Below are 25,703 nucleotides of genomic sequence, written 5' to 3'. Positions count from 1 at the left end.
GTATCCCTTTGTTGAAAATATAAAATGTGAAAGTGAAGGGAAAGTGTTAGTCACTCAGTCGTGTCTGACTCTTTGTAACACCATGGACTATAGTTCACCAGGTTCCTCTGTCCGTGGGATTTTCCAGGCAAGAATACTGGTGTGGACTTCCATTCCCTTCTCCAGGGGATCTTCCCAACCCAGGAACTGAACCCAGGTCTCTGGCATTGCAGGCAGATTCTTTACTTCTCACTGCCCTAGCAGCAAGGAAACTAGGTTAGTGTGAATTGTTCAATAGAAATAGTTATTCTAGTTCAGTAGGAATAGATTAACTTTTCCTTCACCAGAAATTCATAGAAGAGTTTGTTCCCTAGGCAAAGGATATTTGGCTAAACGTTTTGAGTAAAAGTTTTACAAATATCCATGTGACTCTTGCAGAAGAGAGATCATTAACTCATTCTATGAAAATAGCTTCCCAGGATAAGGAAGAAGAAGACTGATGTAGTGTAGATAGGTCACTTTCTGGTGGCCTGACTTAACCTAGGTTAAACTTAGAGGATCTTGAGGAGTGAATGATGGACAGAATCCTAGGCCCAGGCTCACGAATATACATTTTCTCCACTACACAAGATGTAGGGAGACAAAATTGAATTCTTTAGAAGATACCTGAAAGCCAAGGATTCTCTATTATTGAACTAGAAATGTTCATATCATACTAGATAACAATCATGTAAAGAAGGATGAGATGTTTGGCTAAAAGTTAGGGAGTCTGACTCACAGTTGAATCATTATGGGGCTGGACTATGAGAGAACTTATAAGTTGGGGCAACATTTTTCTCAGAAAACTAGCCAAACACTAGAACAGGTGCTTGATAGACACCCCAAGATTCTGGTCCATAAAAGATGATTGATGAACTTTAATGGTGGTGTTTTTTTTTTTTTTAATGTAAGTACAGTTGATTTATAATGTTCTGTTAGTTTCAGGTATACCATCAGGTTGATACAAACAAACTTGTGGTTTGGGACCATGAATTGTAAATCATTATAAGCAGACTTAAACACATCTTTATTAAGCAAAATAGGAACCGTTATGATCAAAACATTTTTGCCAACAAGAAATAAGTTTGTTTTTTCCCGTAGCATCAAAGTCTGTGCTTCAGGGTTCAACGAACTCTTGGAAAGCATTTTCTGCTTACCACCAGTTGTAGACGTGTTTTTCCTGTAAAAAGTTGTCAAGATGCTTGAATAAGTGTAGTCAGTTGGCAAGAGATCAGGTGAATGTGGCAGATGAGGCAAAATGTTGTAGCCCAATTTGTTCAACTTTTGGAGTGTTGGTTGTGTAACGTGTGGTCAGTCATCGTCACGGAGAAGAATTGGGCCCTTTCTGTTGACCAGTGCTGGCTGCAGGCATTGTGGTTTTCGATGCATTTCATCAATTTGCTGAGCATACCTCTCAGATGTAATGGTTTCACCAAGATTCAGAAAGCTGTAGTGGATCAGATGGGCAGCAGACCACCAAACAGTGACCATAACATTTTTTGGGTGCAAGTTTGGCTTTGGAAAGTGCTTTGGAGCTTCTTGTCAGTCCAACCACTGAGCTGGTCATCAACAACTGTCATATAAAATCCACTTTTCATCACATGTCACCATCCGATCAAGAAATGGTTCAATATTTTTATGTAGAATAAGAGAAGATTGCACTTCAAAATGATGATTTTTTTGATTGTCAGTCAGCTTGTGAGATGCCCACTTATCAGGTTTTTTCACCTTTCCAATTTGCTTCAAATGCTGAATGACCATAGAACAGTTGATGCTGAGTTCTTCAGCAAGTTTTTCTGTATTTGTAAGAGGGTCAGCTTCAATGATAGCTCTCTATTGGTCCTTGTCAACTTCCAATGGCCGGCTACTACGCTTCTCATCTTCAAGGCTCTTGTCTCCTTTATAAAACTTCTTGAATTGCCATCACACTGGGCCAAATGAGTTGTTGATGTTGTGAATTGTCTCTGCTGCTTTATGACCCATATTGAACTCAAATAAGAAAATCACTTGAATTTGCTTTTGTCAAAATCATTTCCCTAGTTTAAAATAAATATAAAATACATAGCAAGTAGTAAGTCAGCTAAAAAACATAAAGTGAGAAATGTGCATTGAAATGATGTATAGCATAACCACACTTATTTAAGAATGTATTCCAATATCAAATGCAAAGTTCAGCACTGCAAAACTACAATTACTTTTGCACCAACATAAAACAAAGTGATTCAGATATATATATTTTATTTTTCAGAGTCTTTTCTATTACAGGTTATTACAACACATTAAACATGGTTCTCTGTGCTAAACAGTGGATCCTCATTATTTACCTATTTTATATATAGCAGTGTGTATCTGTTAATCTCAAGCTCCCAATTTATCCCTCCCCCAGCCCTTTTCCCTTTGGTAGCCATTAGTTTGTTTTCCCCATCTGTGAGTCTGTGCCTGTTTTGTACATAAGTTCATTTGTATCTTTTTTTTAGATTCTGCATCAAAGTGATATCATATGATATTAATGGGGGTGTCTTTGAGTTCAAGAGAACCAAATGCCCAGTACCATCCTAGAAGAACCTTATATATACTCCTAAACAGATTTTATTTTAAACAGATTGTGTTTGGATGAGCCTTCCAGGGTAAATTAGCTACAGAATGGGGCCCCAGACATTTAATTGAGAGAATCGTCTTCATATCATGGCTTCGAATTCTTTGTCTGGATGCTCTATTCTATCTGCTAGAATTGATAGAAGAGGTTTCAGAATGCAGTCTTTAAATTTTTTCCTGAGACTGATCATTCAGTATTGACTCAGGAAATATTTGTGGAGTACAGTCTGTGTGCTCATTCATGAAACTGGTTAAGCTATGACAAAAGTCTGTTTACCACTCAGTAGGCTCTAGTTCTTGGGAATGTTCTAGTTCTTCAGTTCTGGAAATTTCAAGAAAGGAAACAGGAGGGCTGCTCAATTCAAGGGAATGGTGGGGACTGGGACGAGGAAAACTTTTTGCCCTCTTGTTCATAGTTCCTCTTAAGGGAACACACATGCTTTGTTAGTTTGACATATGTCACCCCCCCATTCTTCCTAATAGTGTATATTCCTAACCTAAGTGACTCCATCTAAGTCATCCCGTTTCTGAATCTGCAAACAACTCTTTCTCTAATAACTTTTATGGACTTAACGTATATGTTTGTTGGCTGGTTCTTGCATTATTTATGTGGTTCAGATGGGTTCTTATAACTGTCATGAGCCTTAAGCAATGTGTGTTCAAACTGATTCGGATCTATTTTCACCCCTAAAGGACTGGCTGGTACTTCTCAGTTTCTCACCAACAGTAATTTAATTCTTAACAGATAAATTATTAACATTTTGAAAATGTTAATTTTTTTTTTTTTTTTGGTATTTCCTTTCCTCCCCACTTTTAAGGCAGGTTTAACAACTTACTTTCATCCTGGAATAAACTTAAAGAAAATACATTACTATAGCATCAAACTTTATGAGAAACTGGAAGAAGAAACTGGACAGGTAAATGCATTTAACTTGAAATTATCTTTTAGGTCAGTTTCTGAGATACAGAAGATTACTGAAGGATTTTGATATCATCATGTTTCACTGTCTGTAGTGACATCTATGGCATGTGAAATGTCTAATGTGGTAGAAGATTCTGCTGAGAGTTTAAGATGAGAACATCTAGAGCTTACTTTTCAATCAACTGAATTTCTTTAAGTATATTACCCATGTAATTACCTGCTCCTCTTGATTTTTTAAATGAGAAGAGAATAAAAAGCAGTCTTTAAAAATATCTTTGGTCAGCTACTATATCTGGAAACTAAGAAATCAGAGCCTTTCAGCACTGGTTTGCAAATGATCTGATGATCATACATGCCAGATTGTCACATGACTTTGAAAAGTGCTTCCCTTAAAGCCTCTTACTTTTATTTTCATCTCATCTCATTTGTATTAGTACTTCAAAATAAAGTGGCAGGCAAAGAGTATCCACAGACTAAGACTGACGTCTACTTAAAATTTTCATGCCATTCCCCTTGCCTAAAACCATCACATGGCTCCCCACAGTCTACAGGACAAAAGCCAAGGAAGAGGGGCCTTTATTAGCTAAGCGCTGCCTGCCTTCCCAACATTTTCTCTTGCCACTCTTTGCTATGCTTATATGCTTCAGCTATTCTTAATTGTGGACAGTTCTAGAATGAGCTGATCTCTGTCCCTGAGACAGTATTCCCTCTGGTCCCCATTTCAGCATCACCCTCCACCTTTCTGGGAGTCATCTGCTTTGAGAAGCCATCCCTGACTTTCTTCACCCAGCAATCAGACAGGACTGAGTGCATCTCTTGGTTCTAAGAACATGAGTGTACAACCCTCTTATAACACGAATCTCTCTCAACTGTGGTTGTTGCTTTGATTACTTTATTTAATTGGTCTTTCCTACAGACTCTGAGCAGGTTGAGGATAAGGACTGCATCTTTGTGACTGTTCTAGTTCTTCATTGCTGTGTGTGTGTGGGCTCTAGTTGCTACGAGCAGGGGCTGCTCTCTAGGAGCAGTGTGCAGGCTTCTCAATGCCGTGGCTTCTCTAGTTGCAGAGCACAGGCTCTAGGGCATGTCGGCTCAGTAGTTACAGCTCATGGGCTTCGCTGCTCCACAGCATGTGGAATCAAACTCCTTCACTAGCAGATGGATTCTTAACCACTGGGCCACGAGGGAAGTCTAAGGACTTCATTTTTGATCTCTGTCACTCAGGGCCTCGCTGAGTGCTTGGCCAAGTAAAGAACTTCAATAAATGCCAAATGAATGTTTCTTTCAGTTCATACTTGTTCTCCTTGTTGCAACATTCTAATTCTTCATGTTCCCTCTTCAACTTTTTCTTTTTTCACATAATTTTCTTCCACTCTGTAGATGAACACTATCTCACGTGGTAATTATGCATTTAGCTATCTGTCTTTACCTGCAGACTGTAAGCTCCATCCAGGCAGGGTCTTCCTCTCTCTTTTTCACAACAGCATCTCTAGGGGCTTAGCATGGTGCCTGGTACAAAGAAGGCACTTAGTGAATACTCCTTGAATGCATATCTTTTTGTATGAGGTAAACATGGTGTATAGTTATCACTATCATGAGTATTGAATCTCTTTTCTGGCACTTCTGCATTTACATTGTGCTGGAGAAGAACCATGGTTGAGTGCCAAATTATGATTTACTTACGAGTTTTTATTGGCATCATTGTCGCAGGTGGTGGGATTCCATCAGCCAGGTAGTATCAGAATTGCTACAACTCCTGTAAGGGTGGATGAATTTAAATATCAAATGACTCGGACTGGCTGGCATGCAACAGAGCAGTATATTATTGAACCTGAAAAAATTCAAGAAATGTTTCCTTTACTCAACATGAATAAGGTATTTATCTTAAGGGCATTTTCACTATTTGTTAATTTTAATTAAGACTAGAAAATGTTATTTTAGAAAGTTAATTAAAAATAGAAAAACTTTGTGCATACATTTTGAATGACAAAATCAGATGTTTAACGCTGAAATTTGGGTAAATGACAAGGTGGGATATTATGTATGTTAAATAAAGTAAAAGTAATGAAAAATCTGATCAGTTTTCTACCTATGACAACCAAAGAAACATTTTCAATACCTCTCTATTACTGTGTCCCTCAGATCTAGAGGTTTTCATAATAAACCTTCTGCTGCGACATGCGGAGAAAATAACTTGGTGTGATAAATATATGTGTAGAAAGAATGTATTATTAATTTTTTTAATAAAATCAAAGATAGAAATACATGATATACCTAATATATATGCTACACAAATATCACCTAACTCATAAATAAACTAGCTTGACAATCTCTGTGTCAGGTATTGATCTAACCAAATTTGGCTGAGAAAATCCATTTGGATATTTAGTGTCTTTTTGCTGAGTGATAATCCCTTTTGAACAATGACTAATACTGCACTACCTAACACTACAGCATATAATTATGTACTAGGTATTATGCTAAGCCTTTTGCATGTATAATCTCATTTAATCTTCACAATAGGAGGCATTTGGGCTTCTCAGATGGCTCAGTGGTAAATAATCTGCCTGCCAATGCAGGAGACACACAAGAGACATGGATTTATTCCCTGTGTCAGAAAGATCCCCTGGAGAAGGAAATGGCAACTCACTCCAGTACTCTTGCCTGGAAACTTCCATGGACAGAGGAGCCTGGCAGGCTACAGTCCATGGGGTCACAAAGAGTCATACAGAACTGAGCGACTGAACCCACCCACACCCACACACACACATTATCAAGAAACAGGAAATTGCAGCTTGGTTCACATGGTGGGCCCAAGACCATCCAGTTAGAAGCTGGAGCAGAGATTTGTACCTCGGCTCTCTGACTCCTTTATACATACTGCCTCAGGGTATCAGGTAGGGCTGTTCAAGGAAGCAGAGGTTTGTGTTTCTCCCTGCTAAGTCCAGCAGTGTCTCTGATCCAAGAGAGTTCATCGCTTTGATCTGGGAGGTGGGGTTGTTTGCCTCTGGGAGTCTTTACAGGCTGCTGGTTCTCCCTTGTCTATAGTTTTGTGTGATTCCAGTGTAATGGCAGTTTGGTGTTGCATCGCATCATCTGCATTAACATTCTGCCACCACATCTAGGAAGCATATTCTTCTGTTTATATGTCAATCTTGGGGTGCTTTGCTGCAAGTCCTTACCATCACAGATTTTTCTCAAGAATATTAGGCAGTGGAAATATGTGGGAAGAGTATTCCCTGCATCTGGGCAGGGTTCCAAATCAAATAGATACAGGATCACTGCATAAGGACATATCCATTATAAAACACCAGAGTGATGTCTGTGTGTGTGTGTTAGTCACTCAGTCTTGTCCGACTCTTTGCAACTCCACGGACTATAGCCCACCGGGCTCCTCTGTCCATGGAATTCTCCAGGCAAGAATACGGGAGTGGATTGCCATTCCCTTCTCCAGGGGTTCTTCCCGACCCAGGGATTGAATCCCAGTCTCCTGCATTGCAGGCAGTTTCTTTACCATCTGAGCCACCAGGGAAGACAAGTGATGTTTAGAAGTTTACAATAATACAAATGCCATTGAAATCAAAAGTCTCTTGCACTAAACCTGTAACCAGAGACTGGATTAGTAATCCAAAACTTCCCACAAAGGAAAGCTGGGCCCCAGATGGCTTCCCTGGGCCCAGACATTTAAAGAAGAATTACTACAATTCTTCACAAAGTCTTCCAAAAATAGAAGAGAAGTGAACCCTTCCAAACATATTCTATGAGGCCAGAATGTATACCCAAACTAGACAAAGACATCACGGGAAAAGAAAGACCTGTATCTCTTATGAATACTGATGTAAAAAATCCTCAACAAAATACTAGCCAATTGAACTCAGCAACTTATAAAAAAAGATTCTTTAGCATAACCGAGTGGAATTTATCCCTTCTGCCTGGTTAGTTTAACATCTGAAAAATCAATCAATGTAACATTGCATAAATAGAATAAAGGATAAAAAGTACGTGATCATCTCAACAGATGCAGAAAAAAAAATTGACAGAAGCCTCTTGTTCATACTTGGTACTTAATAGATTTTTGTTGACTAGATGAGAACTAGCTATATATTTCAGTGCTCCCACCTTGTTTCATCTGAGTCGGATTCTTCTTTGTTTCTCCCTCAGTATCTCAAGCCCTAGCACAAAGTAGGAATTTAAGAACTAGTTGTTGAATGACTGAATCAAGTACACATTTTCCCGATAGCAGTTATATATTTATCATGTGAATTTATTAATAGTATTAAATAATTAAATATAAATAACTGATCAATTAGTATTAGCTTTGACTACAAATGTCAGAAACCAAAATAATAATGCTTAGACAGGATAGGTGTTTATTTCTCTTTTACTTAGATAGTCCAGGCTTGAATGGTGACTCTTCTCCATGAAGACTTCAGGGACCCAGTTGCCTTCTAAATCACTGCCCTGCCATTCCTAGGGTGTGGCTATTTTGTTCTTATTCCAAGATGGCAGCTAGAGCACCAACCATCATATCTGCATCATAGACAGCAGGGTGGAGGAAGGGACAAAGAAGGGACAGGAGGCATATGCCATTTGTCTTTTTAAAATGATTCATTGACCATGATACTTTCCTTTGCATTTCATTGACCAGAATTTAGTAACAGTTTTAGTTACCAGATGGAACTAATGGCTGCCAACTATTGGACACTCTTTGTTCTTAGTGTTTACGTGTCTAAAACAATGTTTGTCTTCCATTGCTTTCTGGGGGAGGGGAGAATGAATGTTGGAGACAATTGCAAACCTCTTTCAAATAGCTTGTTTACTTAGCTCTAAATGTGACTCCTACCTAGGTCTGAACTTGGACAGGGAAAATAAAGTGAAGATGGAACAATCTGATGCCATGATGCATTTTTAAAGTTAAGCTTTACTAAATATTTGCTGGTAGGATGCTGAATGAGTATATATATAAATTCATTTGAATATTGACTCTTGTATGATCCATTTAGATTTTAGCTGGACTGTATAATCCTGGAGATGGTCACATTGATCCTTACTCTCTAACTATGGCCCTGGCAGCTGGGGCTAGGAAATATGGTGCCCTTTTAATATATCCTGCCCCAGTGACTTCTTTGAAACCAAGGTCAGATGGAACATGGGATGTTGAAACACCACATGGATCTATGAGAGCAAATAGAATTGTGAATGCTGCAGGTAAGCATCTTTTCTAATAGTGGTTTTTTTTTGTTCAAGTGGCAAAGAAATAAGATATTTAGCTATAAAGTAATGTTTTATACTCTAAACATTGTTATTAAACACTGTGATGCTCTCATGTTGAACATTTTGTCTGTTTCTAAGCTACAAATCTCTCCCTCCATCACCTTGTTCTTCATATCTGAGATATGACTGTGTCCTTGGTTATCTATAAGAAGTTGGTTTTCCATCTTATTCTGTTCCAGGTCATATTTTGCCAAACTATACTTCTTTTTCCTTCCTAAATTTTTGCCTTCTTTACAATAATAAGCAAATTCTTTTTTTTTCCATTTGTTTTTATTAGTTGGAGGCTAATTACTTTACAATATTGTAGTGGTTTTTGCCATACATTGACATGAATCAGCCATGGATTTACATTTGTTCCCCATCCTGAACCCCTCCTCCCACCAATTTCTAATGTTCAAATTCATGAACATTGTCTTTTTGCTTTTTAGAGAAAATTTGATCATTTGTATCCTTTCTCATACATTTTGATTACTTGACTCTATTCAAAAAACTTTTAACTCAGTAAATGTATTGCATAATCTTTTCTTTAGTTTGCTCTGTTACAATTTAGACTCGGAATGTTGAAGCCAAAAAGGGATATTTGAGATAATCGAACAACTCACTCATTTTCCATTTGTGAAGATCAAAGTCCAAGAAGTTTAAGCTTATTGCAGGGTGACAGTTATGCTAAATGGCAAAATGACGGTTATGTCAAATCCAGGACTTGAACCTGGGTCTTTGGATTCTTGAGCTAACACACTTTCTATCAGGTCCTTTGCCTATGAAGTAATTTTCAAATAACACACTAAAAAATAAATTCTTGTGCAAATGAAATGGCTTGTACAGTCTAAGCTGGGCTATTAATTTATATTTACCTATGGTGCATAATGGTTAATTTAAAACCTAAAATAAGCATGAGGCAGCTGTTGATTTTCTCATGGTCTGCTCTTTGAGTCATTGCTTATATTTACAAAGGGAAAACAACCTTTATATTTATCAGATCAGATGATATGCCATAAGAACATGCCAGAAGCAAGTACTCTTAGGATTCTTTCCTTTAAACTGTATCTTCTGTTTGATGTTATTTTTTTAACAAAACATTTTTAGTGACCCTGGAAAAAGTAATGTCTTCAATATTTAAGAGTTTATGTTAGTATTTCTGACTTTTTCTAATCCATGCTCCCATTTGTAAAGCTTAAAAATCTCATTCTTTGACATCATTTAAAATTCTAAATAATGTAAGATGACTTGCCTAAAAAATAAAAGCAAAAACATTGCTTTGTTTTTGAACTTCACTTGCCCTGACCCCAAGGAAATCTCCATCAGGAACCCCCTCTAACCCCCCACTGTCCTTGGGCACACCTGGTCTAAATTCTGCCAGAAGATATAAGGCAACAAAATCGTTCGTTCTCTTTTTCCAAGTAGCAAAAATTCTTTGTCATCTTGCAACTTTCTTTATGGTCTCATGAATTCAGCCTCTAAAAACATTTGACAGTTTTCATAGTGATAGTAAATACTAAACAGACATTCTCTGACTTCTTATCCAGCACCTGTGACAAACATTGCTCATTGATCACTGAACTCATTTCAGAGAGACTTGGACAAACCCCAGGATTTTTCTTAGTGCTTCAGGCAGCCACATGCTCTCAACTGTTTTGAGAAATAACATAGAAGACCTTAATTTAACACATTTATCTATTATTTTCCTAAAATAGATAAATACTTATTCATACAATTCATTGCCATCATAAAATTTCTTTTTTATAAAGCACAATTTGTGAGAAATAAGGAATCACTGAAGAGAAAGAATAATTTCCAAAGAGATCTGACCTAAGTCTAGGACATTGGTTACCAGATGAGGTATTCTGTGCAGCTGTGCAATCTTGTGGGGTGGCCTGGGCAGAGGAGAACAAGGGCAGGAGGTCCTGGAGAAGTATTTCTGGTGTTGGCCTCAAAAAACAAATCCCAGAGCAGCATCAGAAAAACTGTTCTTCAGATGTCCTACTTCTGAACGCCTTTGCTCCGGATGCCTTTAACTCAGCCACATCTGAGTTCCATCCTCAGGTCTTGATAACTCCAGGTAGCTTCTGTTCACAGTTGTATGAGGAGCTGTGTGCTTGGGCACTTGGTTGCTCAGTTGTGTCTGACTCTTTGCGACCCCTTGGACTGCAGGCCGCCAGGTTCCTCTGTCCATGGGATTTCCCAGGCAAGAATACTGGAGTGGGTTGCCATTTCCTCCTCCAGAGAATCTTCCCAACCCAGGGGTTGAGTCTGCCTCTCTTGCATTGACAGGCAGATTTCACTTTAAAGTATGGAAGTTCCCCTAAATGTAAGCCTCAGTAATTGGGGGTGAAATTTTGGGCATACCCTCTTCTATACTTAAAGCTAGCAATGATTAATTTTATGAATAAAAGCAACCATCTGCAGAAGGCATTGTACTGACATGATTTAGAATGTGTGTCTGATGGAATGTTTCCCAGAGTTATTTGGTGAGACCAAGATGTCTCATAAATTTCAGAGCTAGCCTTCTGGCAGCTCTGAAGCCTAATTAACATCACTGGAACGTAGACTTGGAAATATAACCAAAATGTAGAAGATGTAAAGGCCACTATTAGTTACTCAACTGTACCATAACCTGCTAAATGTTTCTTTACATGGAATTATAACAGAAGGCTGCTGAGTCTTCAGGATACCACGAAAAAGGATGTCTAAAGGCAAAAATTTGTCAGTTTGCTGATGTATCTCCAGCACTGTCCAGGGCAGTGGGGCTCTCTTGACCAGAGATACGTTATTGCCAGCTATGTGACCTGGGCAAGTTACCCATTTGTAAAACAAACATGTGTGTGAAAGTGTCAGTCACTTAGTCATGTCTGACTCTTTGTGACCCCATGGACTGTAAGCTGGCAGGTTCCTTTGTCCATGGAATTCTTCAGGCAAGAATACTAATTGCCAGCTCAACAAGTTATTATGATCAGTAAATGAACTAATAATGTAAAGTACCCAGATAAGAGACTTCCCTAGTGGCTTAGTTGGTAAAGAATCTGCCTGCAATGCAGGTGACCCAGGTTCCATCCCTGGATGGGGAAGATCCCCTGGAGAAGGAAATGGCAACCCACTCCAGTATTCTCGCCTGGGAAATCCCATGGACAGAGGAGCCTGATGGGCTATAGCCAATGGGGGCACAAAGAGTTGGACACAACTTAGCCACTAAACCACATAGGAAGCACTAAACAAAGTCAGTAGAATAATGATAATAATTTTGATTATTATAATTATTTCCTGGAAGGCCTATGCCCTGGTCTGGGAAACACTAGCATTGGGTGTATAGCTTCTTGGTACCAGCCTTAAGATTTCCACTCCTTTCAGTTGCTCTGTGGTCACCCAGCACACATTCTGCTGGTAACGTGACTTCCCACAGAGCTTGTTTTTCAAGCTAGGTGCATAAGAGTCACCATGAGAAGTTTCCCAGGTGGTCTGGCTGGGAAGCTGTATTTTAAACAAGGCCCCAGGTAGTACTGTCTGTACCAGATGGACTGTAAATATCTTTTGAGAAACACTGCTATTTCAGTGTTTGCAGTATATCTTGTTCCTACAGAGGAGGGAATGTGGGAAGCTTTTTGTTGAGCAAGCAGAGCTGAGGAACTGTTTCTCACCCTGCTGACTTCTTGGTGTGCAATAGGCTGACCTGCCTTTAATGCTGCTCTGAACACGGCTTTGCTCATCCTTGGGGATCCAGCCTGAGCCCCAGAGCAGCTCAAGGGCAAGGGCAGGAGCTATTTGCTGTGATGCCTGATGATGAATGTTTCTCTTGACCTCATTTCCAATCTACTCATTAAGCCCAAGTTAACTCTGTAAACTTCACCTAAGAATTTTCCTAACATGGTTAATCAGAAATGTGACTGGGTCATGCCAACATGAAGCCCAGTACTCAGCCAAAAAGAAGTGCTTAACTTTGTCCAGGCTTTGCCTCAGAGAACGTCACTATCATTGTCACTGTATAAACCATCTACTAGAAGTAAACTTGTCCACAAACCCGTACTGTTCACTTAAACCCCATTTCTATTAATCACTGCATTTTTAAAATAGAAGCCATTTCTAATGGTCATTTTTATTGACTCTTCTATGTTTTTCAGATGATAATGGTAGATCATAGAAGATTCCTCCACACTTGTTTCTCTTCCCTTTGAACTTGGTCAGTGAGTGATCTAGCAAGGGTTAAAGTGTAATCCTGGCAAGATTTAGGTTAACTTGATTGACATATAGAGGAAGAGAATGCCAACAAACACCACCACAGTGTAGGGCTTGCTATGGGGTTTGGAGTAAGATAGTTATATGATACTTATCCACTTTATTTTAATGATGAAGTATATTAATAAGCAAACAATTAGGTTCAGAAATTTGTAAATATGTTTGAGTAGGACAGAATTTATTTTCTTTAATTTTTGTTTTTAATTGAAATGAGCATATTAACCACTGCAGTGGTTTGAAATGCTAAGCTAAATATTTTGGCTTTTTATATTTTAAAACTGCCCCGGTGCATATAACTAGAACATGTGGCTTTACTATATTATCCTACAAAATCCTGATATTGGTAATCTATATCTTTCTATCAGCAAGAGTAAATTAAATCTTTAAATTATTCAAAGACCAGCAGGCAGCTCTAATGTCCCCAGGTAAGATTTTTGGTTTGCAAATGGACACCCATTTCTGTTATCCAAGTGTGACCAGCTTAGCTGTTAGGCTAAAACAAATCAAGAGAATCCAAGAGTGATGTTTGGATGTCACATAAGAGAACATCATCAGGGTTCTCAGATTCAACTGATAATTTGTGTCTAGCTCTGAACGTTCATAGTGACAGAGACTTCAGGACTCCTTACCAGGTTGCCTCCCACCAAGAAAATAACCAATAACAGCACCCAGAAATAGTTAAAAGTTTAGAGAATGCAGCCTCTAAAGAAATAACTTGGGGAAGATTCCCTAATCATTAGAATGATCATTCAACATTATTATGAAACAAACCAGCAAACGGGACCCACCATCCCCCCAATAAACCACTGGTGGGTCAGGTGGCCCTGTATCCCTGACAAATAATTGCTTTTGTCATTTTAGATTCTAAAATACTTTTATTCAGTTGAATATGTCTTGGATTTTTAGAATAGTCTTTCTGTAGCCAGAAAACCAATAAGATGTGACCACTCCAGAGTCTCCCAGTGTGAGCTTGGGAATGTCTCCTTATCATTTTGGACTTTAGCTCCACATCTGTAGACTGGAGAGTCACTGGGGAGGGGAGAGAATCAAGGGCCCTTTCAGCCACAACTTATCTGGCTCTGTCTTTTGCAGTTAGAACAAAGTAACGTTCGTTTCCCCCAAGACGTCGCTCCTGGGCACACTGTGAAGGGAGAAACAGGTTGTGGGGATGCTTACTTACCCATTGGCCTTCTCCCCTTTGCCGGGCACCACCTCCCTCCTGCTCAGGGTGACTTCCGCCTTTGCAATAAAGGGCCTTACAGACATAGCCTAACTAAACTTTTAATATAACAGAGAACTTAAGGTGTTATCTTTCCCAAAGTATATACATTTTCAAATTTTAAGTTGACAGAACAATTCTGTATTTGTAAGAATTTTAGGCTCCAAGGATTTGGAGAGACGAGAGTCTGGGGGATAGAGGGCTGACTAGCAGGGTTGAATTTTCCATATTATTATGCTGATCACAGCTACACGGGGTCTCTTTCGTTGCCTGACCTCCCTGTTGTACAAGTGAGGTCAGTCCATTACTGTCTTTTTAATATTTGTGACAGTTTATATATTTGGGTTGTTTATTTTTTCCTTTTTCAAAGAATTTTTTTGCCCCATACCTTTGCTTATGGGCAAAATACTTTTTCAGGAATGGAGTTCCCTTAGATTCTTCAGAACTCTAGGATAGTGTAAAGTATTGTCTTCTCTTTCCCCATTCAGTTTTGCAGTGACAAAAAGTTTAAAGTTGTTGTGGGCATTCATTTCTTAAAAGTTAATTTTAGGAACATATAGTTGCTTTTCAAAGTTGTGCAAATTTCTTCTGTACAGCAAAGTGATTCAGTGTATATATATATATATATATATATATATATATATATATACACGCATACATTCTTTTTCATATCCTTTTCCATTACGGTTTATCACAGGATATTGAATATAGTTCCCTGTGTTATACAGTAAAACCTTGTTGTTTATCCATCCTATACATACCAGTTTGCATCTACTAACCCCAAACTCCCCTTCTGTTTCCCCCGGCCCCTAGCCGTCTTCCTTGGCAGTCACAAGTCTGTTCTCTATGCCGATGAGTCTATTTCTGTATCATGGATAAGTTCATTGGTGTTGTTATGACATTCTTTAGATTTTGCCATGAGTACTGAATTCTTCTAAATATTTCATTTAAATTGAAATAGCCATATCAATGGCATCTGTGGTACATTTTTATGTGAAGTGACATCTTCTAATACTTTTTCTTATTTCAGGATTTTGGGCTCGTGAAGTAGGTAAGATGATTGGACTAGAACATCCTCTCATTCCGGTTCAACATCAATATATTATCACATCGACCATCCCTGAAGTGAAAGCTTTAAAGCGAGAACTCCCGGTGCTCCGTGACCTGGAAGGATCGTTTTACCTCCGACAGGAAAGGGATGGGCTTTTGTTTGGTCCATATGAAAGTCAGGAGAAAATGAAAGTTCAGGACTCATGGGTCGCCAGTGGAGTCCCTCCAGGTGGGTTCAGCAAATAGAAGCTTGTGCAGGTCAGACACATATATGTTGTCCTTCCCGTTGCTCTGGGTTGTTTGTAGAATAAGATGACACTATGATACTAGACTATCAAATAGATACCTGGAACATTGAAAGTGAGGGGTTTGAGGTAAATTCTGCTCTCATATCCCTTTGAACAATCACAGCAGGGAGTAAGGAAAGAGAGTTGGTGTTAGAAGAGCTGAAAAAAAAGTGCTCCCCACTGCTTTGGAAAGCCCCAGGTAATTTTTACCTGGCCACACCAACCTCCTGCCTCCCCCCTTCCTCCTCACTCCTCTGCTTACTTGGTCAAGTTTGTAGATTTGTATACAGCTCCTCTTGTGCTTTGACAGTTGGTAACACAACAGGTAGCAGAGATAGACATGCAGCCTGTTAAGAATGAAAGCCTTGAAATCTGCAGCAGAACAGGATAGGTTGGACTGCGAACTGAAGCTCTCTCCTGCTGCATAAATGGATGTGGAAAAGGCTTAGGCCTCCATGCTAACTCTGGAGGTACCATAGTTTCTCTTTTAAGTTCTTTAAGGGAGGAAAAAACCTGTTTTTTTTATTTACTTTTATTTTTTTAAAAATTTTTTCATGAAACTTTACTACAAAGCCAGATGAAGGATTGGGTCACCTAAGGAGGTATCTTGGGTTTTAATCTATAGAAGGAGCTAAAATGTCATTGGCACACAAATATTATAGAGAATATGAAGAAATGCAGGTGGAATGCTTTCTGGAATTATACTTTGATAAGCTGCTTGGGCTACAGAGTGAATCCCTCCCTCCTAGTCTTCAAAGAACATCTTTGCCCAGTTACTGCACATAATAAACCACCTTCCACAGACGTCAGGCCAGCCAGTTAAGGGCTTGGCTTTGCAGAGTGGGCTCTGCACGTCTGGGCCTGAGGGGAGTAGCTCTGATCCCAGAGGGAGGGCTGAGCTGCCACGTGGGGGCCCACCCCAGGTTCTTCCCCTGTGCTGGCAGCCCCTCCTCCACATAAATGTTGAACAAATATTTAAGCAATTCTGGTTGGAGGAAGAGCCAGACTGTTGGCTGGCCCTGGGTGCCCACATGCTCGGGTCTAACCCCCGTGATCTGCAGGCCTCCCTGACCCAGCATACTGTCCACAGAGGAGCAAGAAGGGGCTGGCTGGCTCCTGTGTGGGAACACCCCCAGTACGGGTGGAGACATTCTTTTAGCAGCTCATCTCTGGCCCTGCCCTCAGTCACAGCGCCTTTCACGATGGAGGAGATGACTGTGTTCCAAGGCCTTGACTTTTCACAATATTCTAGTCCTCGGTGTGTGTCGGGGGGGAGGGCTTGAAGAATGAGGCCTACTTGCCATTCCTTCCCTGCTGAGAGCTAAAAGGGATCTAGAATCCATCATCTGGATCTTAAAGTGGTTTTCCATTTATCCCCAGGGTCCTGACATGACTTTGTAAACTCCCATTTGCCCTCACCAGAGAGGATGAAACAGAATTTTATAGTTAATTGAAGGATAAAAGATCTCTCTTGACAAACCAAGTTATTATTGTTGGTTTTTAAAATTGTGATCGGATTAAATACTAGAAATTGCTAAAATGAATAAAATAAAATTTTCTATTATAAAGGTTACCTTTCATGATTTAATGTTTCAAGAAATAACATTATTATTCTCAGTATCTAATATGGTAATATAACAATACTCATCTGTTGATAGTGAATATCAAGTATAGAATTTAAAAAGAAAAAAGAAAAGTAACTTCCTTATAGGCCATCTTTAAATGTTAGCTTGGATTCAGGGATTTAAGTGACTTTGGAGCACATGTCAGGACAGGAGTGGTATCCTCACCGCAATGACATTTCTTTTTTTTAAACTTTTCATTTTGTCCTGGGGTCTAGCTGAAAACAACATTGTGATGGCTACAGGTGGGCAGCACAGGAACTCAGACAGACACATACATGAATCCACTCTTCCCCACGCTCCCTTCCCATCCAGGAGGCCACGTAACATTGAGCAGAGTTCACTGTGCTGACCAGTAAGTAGGTCCTTGTCGGTTATCCACTTTAAACAGGGCAGTGCGTCCACGTGCATCCCAAAGTCCTTAACGACCCCTTCCCCCGCCCCCCGACCCCGGCAACCATAAATTCCTTCTCTAAGTCTGAGTCTGTGTCTGTTTTGTCAATAAGTTCATTTGTATCATTTCTTTTTAGATTCCACATGTTAGGGATGTCGCAGGATATTTCTACTTCTCTGTCCAAACACTGGCATTTCTTTTCAGGTTTTGGAAAGGAGCTCTTTGAGTCTGATCTAGACCGAATCATGGAACACGTTGAAGCTGCCATGGACATGGTTCCAGTCTTGAAAAAGGCTGACATCATCAATATCGTCAATGGTCCCATCACCTACTCTCCTGACATTCTGCCTATGGTGGGGCCCCATCAGGGGGTCCGAAACTACTGGGTGGCTGTAGGTTTTGGGTGAGTACCTCTATGTAGTTCAACATTTATTACAGAGTTACATATTTTAGAGAAGTCTTGCCCCATAATCTCAGGCCAAAAATGGAAAATGGGGGAGAGGCAGAGAGTTTTCTCCCTTTCATGAGCAATGACATGAAAGGAATAAAAATTTTCAGTCTTAAAACTTTGACTTCACCCGGAAACTAATCCCATCACCATAAAACCCAAGACTGTGAGCTACGGGGCAGAACTGTTCTCCTGGGTTCCCTTACCCTCCTGCTCTCCACCCGGGTGCCCTTTCCCAATAAAATCTCTTGCTCTGTCAGCAAAAAAAAAAAAAAAAAACTTTGACTTGTATAGGTTTGACAGATTTGTTCACAGAAGGGCAGTGATTTCCTGGAATTTTCTCTTGCTTATTTCTTGCCATTTCCATTATTTATGTCTCCTTTCATGCTGTGAATGTTCAGATAAATGAATTTGCCCCACTTCTACATGAATGTTTTCATAATACAATATGACAAAGATAATTTAAAATATCAAATGTGTAATATATCTGTTGCAGTTTTCACCATAATTCATATTTGTTCAACATGATTTGTTTCCTTATGATTACTCAAGCTGCTTACTATTTATGATTCCATTATCCATTTGATCTCTCATCTCTAACATTTGTCCTATTAATTTGGTGAATATTAATGTCAAGCCTATTTTACTGTCATATCACAGTTTCTAATAGTCTATTTTCCTTCCCCATTTTGTTTGGCCATTTATTCAACTGATGTTTGGTGATGGGCCAGCTTTGTGCCAGGTCCACTCCTGGGCACTGGGCTATAGCTGAGAACAAGGCAGGAAGTCTGACCAGAGGCACCAGCCTGGTTGGGGTGTTGTTCTTCTAGGACAATAGAGAGGTTGGGGTCTCAACTAAGGACGCAGCAGTGGGTACTGAGAAATAGGAAACAAAATTGCTTAGATTTGGTGACAGATTGCATTAGGTCTTGAGGAGAGAGAAAAGGGGCAAATGATGGCAACCTTTCCAGCTTACTCCTGTGGTTGCTGAGGTCAAAGGAAGCAACAACCAGGAAGATAATGAGTTGAATTTTTGACAGTGTTAAGTTTAAGTCTTCAGAACACCCAGAGGTAGAAAACCAGAGGAAGCTATGAATCTGGAAGGTGTAATGGGGCTGGGAGCCTAGGAATCACCTATGGAGTCAATACGTAGGCCTGCGCATGTGGGAGTGTTTCTTTTGTGCATCCACCGTATATCTTCTTTGGAGAAATGTCTGTTTGTGTACTTCGCCCATTTAAGAAATTAGATTATTAGTCTTTATATTGTTAAGTTGTAAAAGTTCTTTATTCTTGATATAAGACCCTTATCTGATACATGATTTGCAAAATTTTCCCCATTCTGTGGGTTGTTTAATTTTCTTGATGGTATCCACTGAAGCACAAAATTCTTAATTTCCATGAAGTCCAAAATGTGTATGTATTTCTTTTTTTGAATGTGGTTTTGATATCATATATAAGAAGCTATTGTTTAATCCAAGTTAATGTACGCAGCTTGATTCTTTTGAGGATAGTCAACTGTCCCAGCATCGCTTGTTGAAAGACTGCTCTTTACTCACTAAATAGCATTGGCATCTGTGATGTCTTTTTTTCTGATGCCACTTCTGACACCACCCTGTAGTTCTCCAGTTCTCTGACACTGAGTGTCCAACAGTTTCAATTTAAATCTGCTGCTCACTCTCAGAGTGCAGACCCCACTAGTTAAGGACTCAGTCTCACAAAACCATCCTCACTTCAGATGCCAGTTTCCACTTCCAGGGATCACCTGTCCTTCTGACTGAATGGCTACAGATTTGAAGGTTCCTACAGCCCCTCCTCAGTTTTGATAATTCACTAGAATGACTCACAGAACTCAAGAAAAACTTGCTTAGTTTTACCTGCTTATTCTACAGAATGCAACTCAGGAACAGTGCATATGGAAGAGAATCGCAGGACAAGATCTGGGAGGGAGAATCTGCTGCAGAGCTTTCATGAGCCTCTCTGGTGCATCATCTTCCTAGCACTTCAGTGGATTCACCAACCCAAAGGCTCTTTGAACCCTGTGGTTTAGAAGTTGTTGTGGAAGCTTCATTACATAGGCACAATGGATTAAAACCATTGATCGCTGGTGATTGAACTTCTGGTGACCAGCCTCTATTCTGAAGCCTTCTGGTTCCCCTGCCCCCTCTCCATGGAGCCAACTGTTAGCATAGCATACAAAAGAATATAAATTCCAAAAGTTTTAGGAGCTCTATGCCAGGAACTGAGGACAGAGGCCAAATATTTATTTTTTTATTGTCCCACAGCATCCTTGTAAAAAATCAGTTTACCATATAAGTATGGATTTGTTCCTGGACTTTCAATTTTATTCCATTAGTCTGTGTGTCTATTCTTAGGCCAGTACCATGCTGCCTTGATTACGGTAGTTCTTCACTAAGTTCTGAAACTGGAAAGTGTGACTCTTCCAACTTTATTCTTATTCAGTTTTGTTTCATCTATTCGGGCTTCTTATATTTTTGTGTAAAATTTAGGACCAGCTTGTCAATTTCTCTAAAGAAACCCCCTGGGATTTCCATAGGGATTGCGTTTTTGTAGATCAGCTTGGGGAGTACTGCCGTCTTAACAATGTTGAGTCTTATGATTCACACACAAGGAATGTCTTCCATTTGTTTGTGTGCTGTATGTGTGCTTAGTCACTCAGTTGTGTCAGACTCTTTGTGACCCCATGGACTGTAGCCCACCAGGCTCCTCTATCCATGGAGATTCTCCAGGCAAGAATGCTGGAGTGGGTTGCCATGCCCTCCTCCAGAGGCTCTTACCAACCGAGGGATCAAACCCAGGTCTCTGGATTCTTTACCAGCTGAGCTACCAGGGAAGCCCATTTGTTTAGGACTTTTAAAATTTCTTTCAACAATGATTTGTAGTTATCAGAGTGTGAGTTTTGCACTTCTTTTGCTAAATTTATTCCTAAATATTTTATTTTTTGATCCTGAAATTAACTGAATCACTGTATTCAGTGATCAAACCTGTATTGATTTAGTCAATACATTTTGTGGATCATTGTTCTTTATCTATGAACAAACAGACAGGATACCTGGTCTCATGATATTTATACTTTAATAGAACACCTATTACTAAGGTAATTAGGAAGTTGCTTTCTTTAGATCACTAGTTACTTATCACCTAGACGTTGTATCTGCTTGTGTGGGGTTGATGTCTGCATCCAGCTCTGATTGTCCTGAGTAGTTTCCCCAGGTTGTAGACCCTGTGGGGTGAATGGAAGGATGACAGGTAGGGTCGGATCAAAGTGCCTTACTCTCTCTGACCAATCTGGCCTAACCCCAAAAGACATTTTTGTTATTTAAAAGTTGAGATTGCTGAAATAGTTCTCATGAAACATGGTGGAATGCTTACATTGACTGCCCCTGCCAGCTTATACCAGGGATCCAGTCCGTGGTTCTGAAGGCCAGTGGTTTCCATATATGTGGCCGAGCACCAAAATCACCTGTTGTTTTGGAGTCACTCAGTTGTGTCTGACTCTTTGTGACCCTGTGGGCTGTAGCCCGCCAGGCTCCTCTGTCCATGGGATTCTCCAGGCAAGAATACTGGAGTGGACGGCCATTCCCTTCTCCAGGGGCTCTTCCTAACCCAGGGATCAAACCTGAGTCTCCTGCATTGCAGGTGGACTCTTTACCACTGAGCCACCAGCCTTGTTAAAAAGCAAAATCTCAACTCTGTTCTTAGTTGCATGTGATTCATCCTCCTTTGCATCTTACCTATGAAATTCCTATTATTTGCCTTTAGAATCCATGAAACATGTGTTGAATTGGAAAACCAACAAGCAAGCATATTCCCATACAACCCCCTGCTATAGATTCTGATTCGGTAGTCTGGAGAGGGGCCCAGAGATCACATTTCAGTATTGTCTGTTATTCTAGTTCAAAGAATAGGTATTTGCAAACTGTCTACAGATATGTCAGTGCTCATTTTCATTACCCTAGTCAAAGCTGTTTTACTTCTGTCCCAAATATAGCAAGTTCTCCTGCTTCTAGCTGACTAACACAGTGCTTCCCAGATGTTTAATGAGTTGTACTGAACTGAATCTAGTTATCTTGGCTTAGAACAGATTACAAACAGCAAATTTAAAGACAGGAGAGTGCTGTAAGTTGTAATGCCTGACAGTTTAACAGTTATCATAAAAAAGCAGACACAAACACTCAGAAGGCATAGCAGCTGGGCCATGTAATAATGGGTTCTGCAGATAAATGCTAGACATAGAAGCCTAACTCTTCTTTCCTCATCGAGTTCCCTTTCACTTCCATGTTATACATTGCTTCCTTATGAAAATCTTATCCATTGGGCAGAGGCATACTCTGTTGTTGGTTATACAAGGACCCAACAGCCACCGTGTATATGCCTGCTATATGCTTTAAAATGCCACGTCAATTAATTCTCCACCAGCATCATAAAGTTTGCGTGTGAGGAGACTAAAGCTCAGGGTGGGTACACAGCTTCAAGGCCACACAGCTGGTAGTGGCAGAACCACTCAGAATTACACTCAGATGTCTCTTACTCTGTGCTCTTCACTCTCAACCACCCCACCAGGGGCTCTCAATAGATGCTTCATCCACCTCGATAGATGTGTTGTATGAGATTTTACGTACAACTTAATATTGGTTATAGGGCTAAAGTTTGTGGAAATTTCCTTTTTGCTATGTTTAAAATGGATAACGAACAAGCACCTACTGTATAGCACATGGAACTCTGCTCAATATTATGTGCCAGATTGGACAGGAGGGGATCTGGGGGAGAATGGATACATATATATGTATGACTGAGTCCCTTCGCTGTCCACTTGAAACTATCACAACATTGTTAACCAGCTATACCCAGTATAAAATAAAAAGCTTGACGTTTTAAAAAAGAAACACATTTTAACATAAAAATAAATAAACAGATTATACTCAGGATTAGCCTCAAGTAACAGCACTCTGCCCTATTTATTTACTCATATGCATTGTTGAAAGATAAAGAACATGATGGTCTGGTAGTGAGTCCACGCGAAACCAAAGCACAACCCTGGCTATGCCCAAGGAGTCTGCCAAGGATATAAATTCTGTTACGTGTATCTTGGCAGAAAAAAGAAGGAATAACCATTAAAGAAGTAAAGTCCAATAACAGAGTGTATACTGGGGTCAGATGACTGAGTTTGTATCCTAAATCTGCACTTTGTTGTAGTGTAACAACCTTATTTAACTCCAGCGTGCAGGTTGGTTTTCTCACTGGTAAAATAGAGTTGCTAAAGCATAAATCAGCTGGTAGATGTTAGAGAGAAACAATGCCTGGTAAATGGTAAGCTCTCAGTGAATGCCGCAAGAACTTTATATAGTTTCAAGTCTTGTAAACAGTATCTCTAGCTCTCAAAAATGGTAACAGTTGTAATCACGCACTGGAACTGCTTAAGTGAATAAACATTTTATGCAAATAGTTCATAATTATTTTAAGCATATATTTAATTTATTTTGCTTTCTTGATACTTAGTGAGATTGTTTGTGGGTAATTTGGATGAGCCATGTCTCTTTTCAAAATTATCTAGAGAAGTATAAATTGCTATCTTTTTATCCTGCTTGAGAAATGTCCCTATAACAAATACAAGCAAATATATCATTATCACAAATGATACAAATCATTTTTATAAAATAGTAAAATTGGCATCTTGTAGAAAAAGGTAGTTAGCATTTCCAGTCTTTGCTAAGTTCCTCCCATGTTTTTAAAAGCTTCAGTGCTGGCTGAGTAGTTGTCATCTGGGGTACTGGAATTTCTTGCATTTTCACGTTTGCTCACGTGGCTCCTTTTTGCTCCTAGTCCTCTCCCCATGACTACCTGCTCATCCAACTCCTTGAAAGCTTCTCTTGACTTAAACCACAGATGAACCACCCAAGACTTACCCACAAGAGTGAGTGGATAGAACCTCACATGGGTGACATTAAACCCAGATTACTCCATCTGATATAAAATTATTTGCCAGCTATGTTCTTGGTCTTTTAAAAAATAATTATTCATTTAATTTTGACTGTGCTGGGTCTTCATTGCACACGGGCTTTTTCTCTAGTGCAGCAGGTGGAGGCTGCTCTCTAGTTGCGGTGCACAGGTTTCTCGTTGTGGTGCTTCTCTTGTTGAGGAGCGTGGGCTCAGGGCACGCAGGCTTCAGCAGTTGCAGCTTCAGGCTCTAGAGCACAAGCTCAATAGCTGTGGCTATGCCGTTCTGTGCTTAGTCACTCAGGTGTGTCCGACTCTTTGCAATCCCATGGCTCCTCTGTCCATGGGGATTTTCCAGGCAAGAACACTGCAGTAGGTTGCCATGCCTTCCTCCAGGGGATCTTCCCAACCCAGGGATCGAACCCAGGTCTCCCCCTTTGCAGGAGGATTCTTTACCTCCTGAACCACCCCATGGGCTTAATTGCTCTTCGGCTCTGCGTAAGATCTGCAGGCATGCTCCCTGCTCTTAGTTGCTTCCCAGATCAGGGATCGAACCTGTATCTCCTGCATTGGCAGGTGGATTCTTCACCACTGAGCCACCAGGGAAGCCCGTGGTTTTGGTTTTAAAGTATCTTCATGTGGATATAGAAACAAGCTAATCCTCCACACCGAGTGACTCATTGGTTGCAAAATGCAGGAGCCATTGTTTCTCCCCTTCCTCCCCACAAGTCCTTGGGTGACTGCCTCTTTGTCTGTGTGCCTCTATGATAATGGCCCAAGTCCTTGTACAGAGATTGCTGCTAAAGGGACCTAAACTAAACTGAGTCTGAGGAGGGATGGGTGTGCCACACCAGAGTGCACATATTTCCCTTGCAAGATTCCTATTAGTGAGAATAATCATAGCTCAAGATAAGGTACCAACCACATCTGCCCGTGTGCCTCCTTACCTCTATTTTCCTAGAGCGAGATCCTTACTAGCTAAGAGTCACAGGCTATTCTGCAGCTATGCAGCTCTTGAAACTGTGGAAACTAACTAGTTATCATGTCAGGCACATTTAATTTGGATGCTTAAACTTTTTTTTTTTTTTTTTTAGGAAAAAGATTATGTTGATTGTGTATTCTGAATAGCATAGAACACTCTAGTTTTGAGGCCTTGTGAAATATTTGGACATGTTTCATTGCTGGAAAGTAATATGTCTTAATAACAGGGTATTTATTTCTATATTTGAAAGATATGGCATAATCCATGCTGGTGGGGTCGGGAAATATCTCAGTGACTGGATCCTGCACGGAGAACCACCTTTTGATCTGATAGAACTGGATCCCAATCGCTATGGCAAATGGACAACAACTGAGTATACCGAGGCCAAAGCAAGGGAGTCATATGGATTCAACAACATTGGTAAGGTGCAAATTCACTGCTGTCTGTGTGTGTTCAGAATTGACTTACGGCACCTCTGAGCTTAGATGCTTTTTATTCTGTGCATCGTTGGGGAATGGTTAGGGAGTCTAAAAAGCATATGCTTCTAAAACAAAAAAAGAATCTATGTGAATATATATCTTTAATGTGAGGAATGCATCAGTGATTTTAACTTTTAAATCTATTTTTACTCTACCTTTGATGATCATTATGAGTGATGGTTTTGGTTTCTTGAAAATATAAATTTAATATGTATTATTATATGTGCTTAT

General features: G+C 39.9%; 1 protein-coding gene across 4 annotated transcripts in view; it reads left to right on the top strand.

The window, feature by feature from the left end:
* Positions 1-25,703, top strand: part of DMGDH (dimethylglycine dehydrogenase) — a 77,799-nt gene that overhangs the window by 6,215 nt on the left and 45,881 nt on the right. For all 4 annotated transcript variants that reach the window (XM_043470743.1, XM_043470742.1, XM_043470741.1 and 1 more), the window contains exons 3-8: positions 3,432-3,530; positions 5,246-5,410; positions 8,539-8,743; positions 15,286-15,534; positions 17,813-18,011; positions 25,244-25,413. In XM_043470743.1, the coding sequence (XP_043326678.1) occupies positions 3,432-3,530; positions 5,246-5,410; positions 8,539-8,743; positions 15,286-15,534; positions 17,813-18,011; positions 25,244-25,413 (1,087 nt within the window). The remainder of the gene's footprint in view (positions 1-3,431; positions 3,531-5,245; positions 5,411-8,538; positions 8,744-15,285; positions 15,535-17,812; positions 18,012-25,243; positions 25,414-25,703) is intronic.

This window comes from Cervus canadensis, chromosome 6, assembly GCF_019320065.1.
Source record: "Cervus canadensis isolate Bull #8, Minnesota chromosome 6, ASM1932006v1, whole genome shotgun sequence".
Classification (NCBI taxonomy): domain Eukaryota; kingdom Metazoa; phylum Chordata; class Mammalia; order Artiodactyla; family Cervidae; genus Cervus; species Cervus canadensis.
Note: the sequence above shows the minus strand (reverse complement) of the source record. Positions and strands in the feature narration are given on the sequence as shown.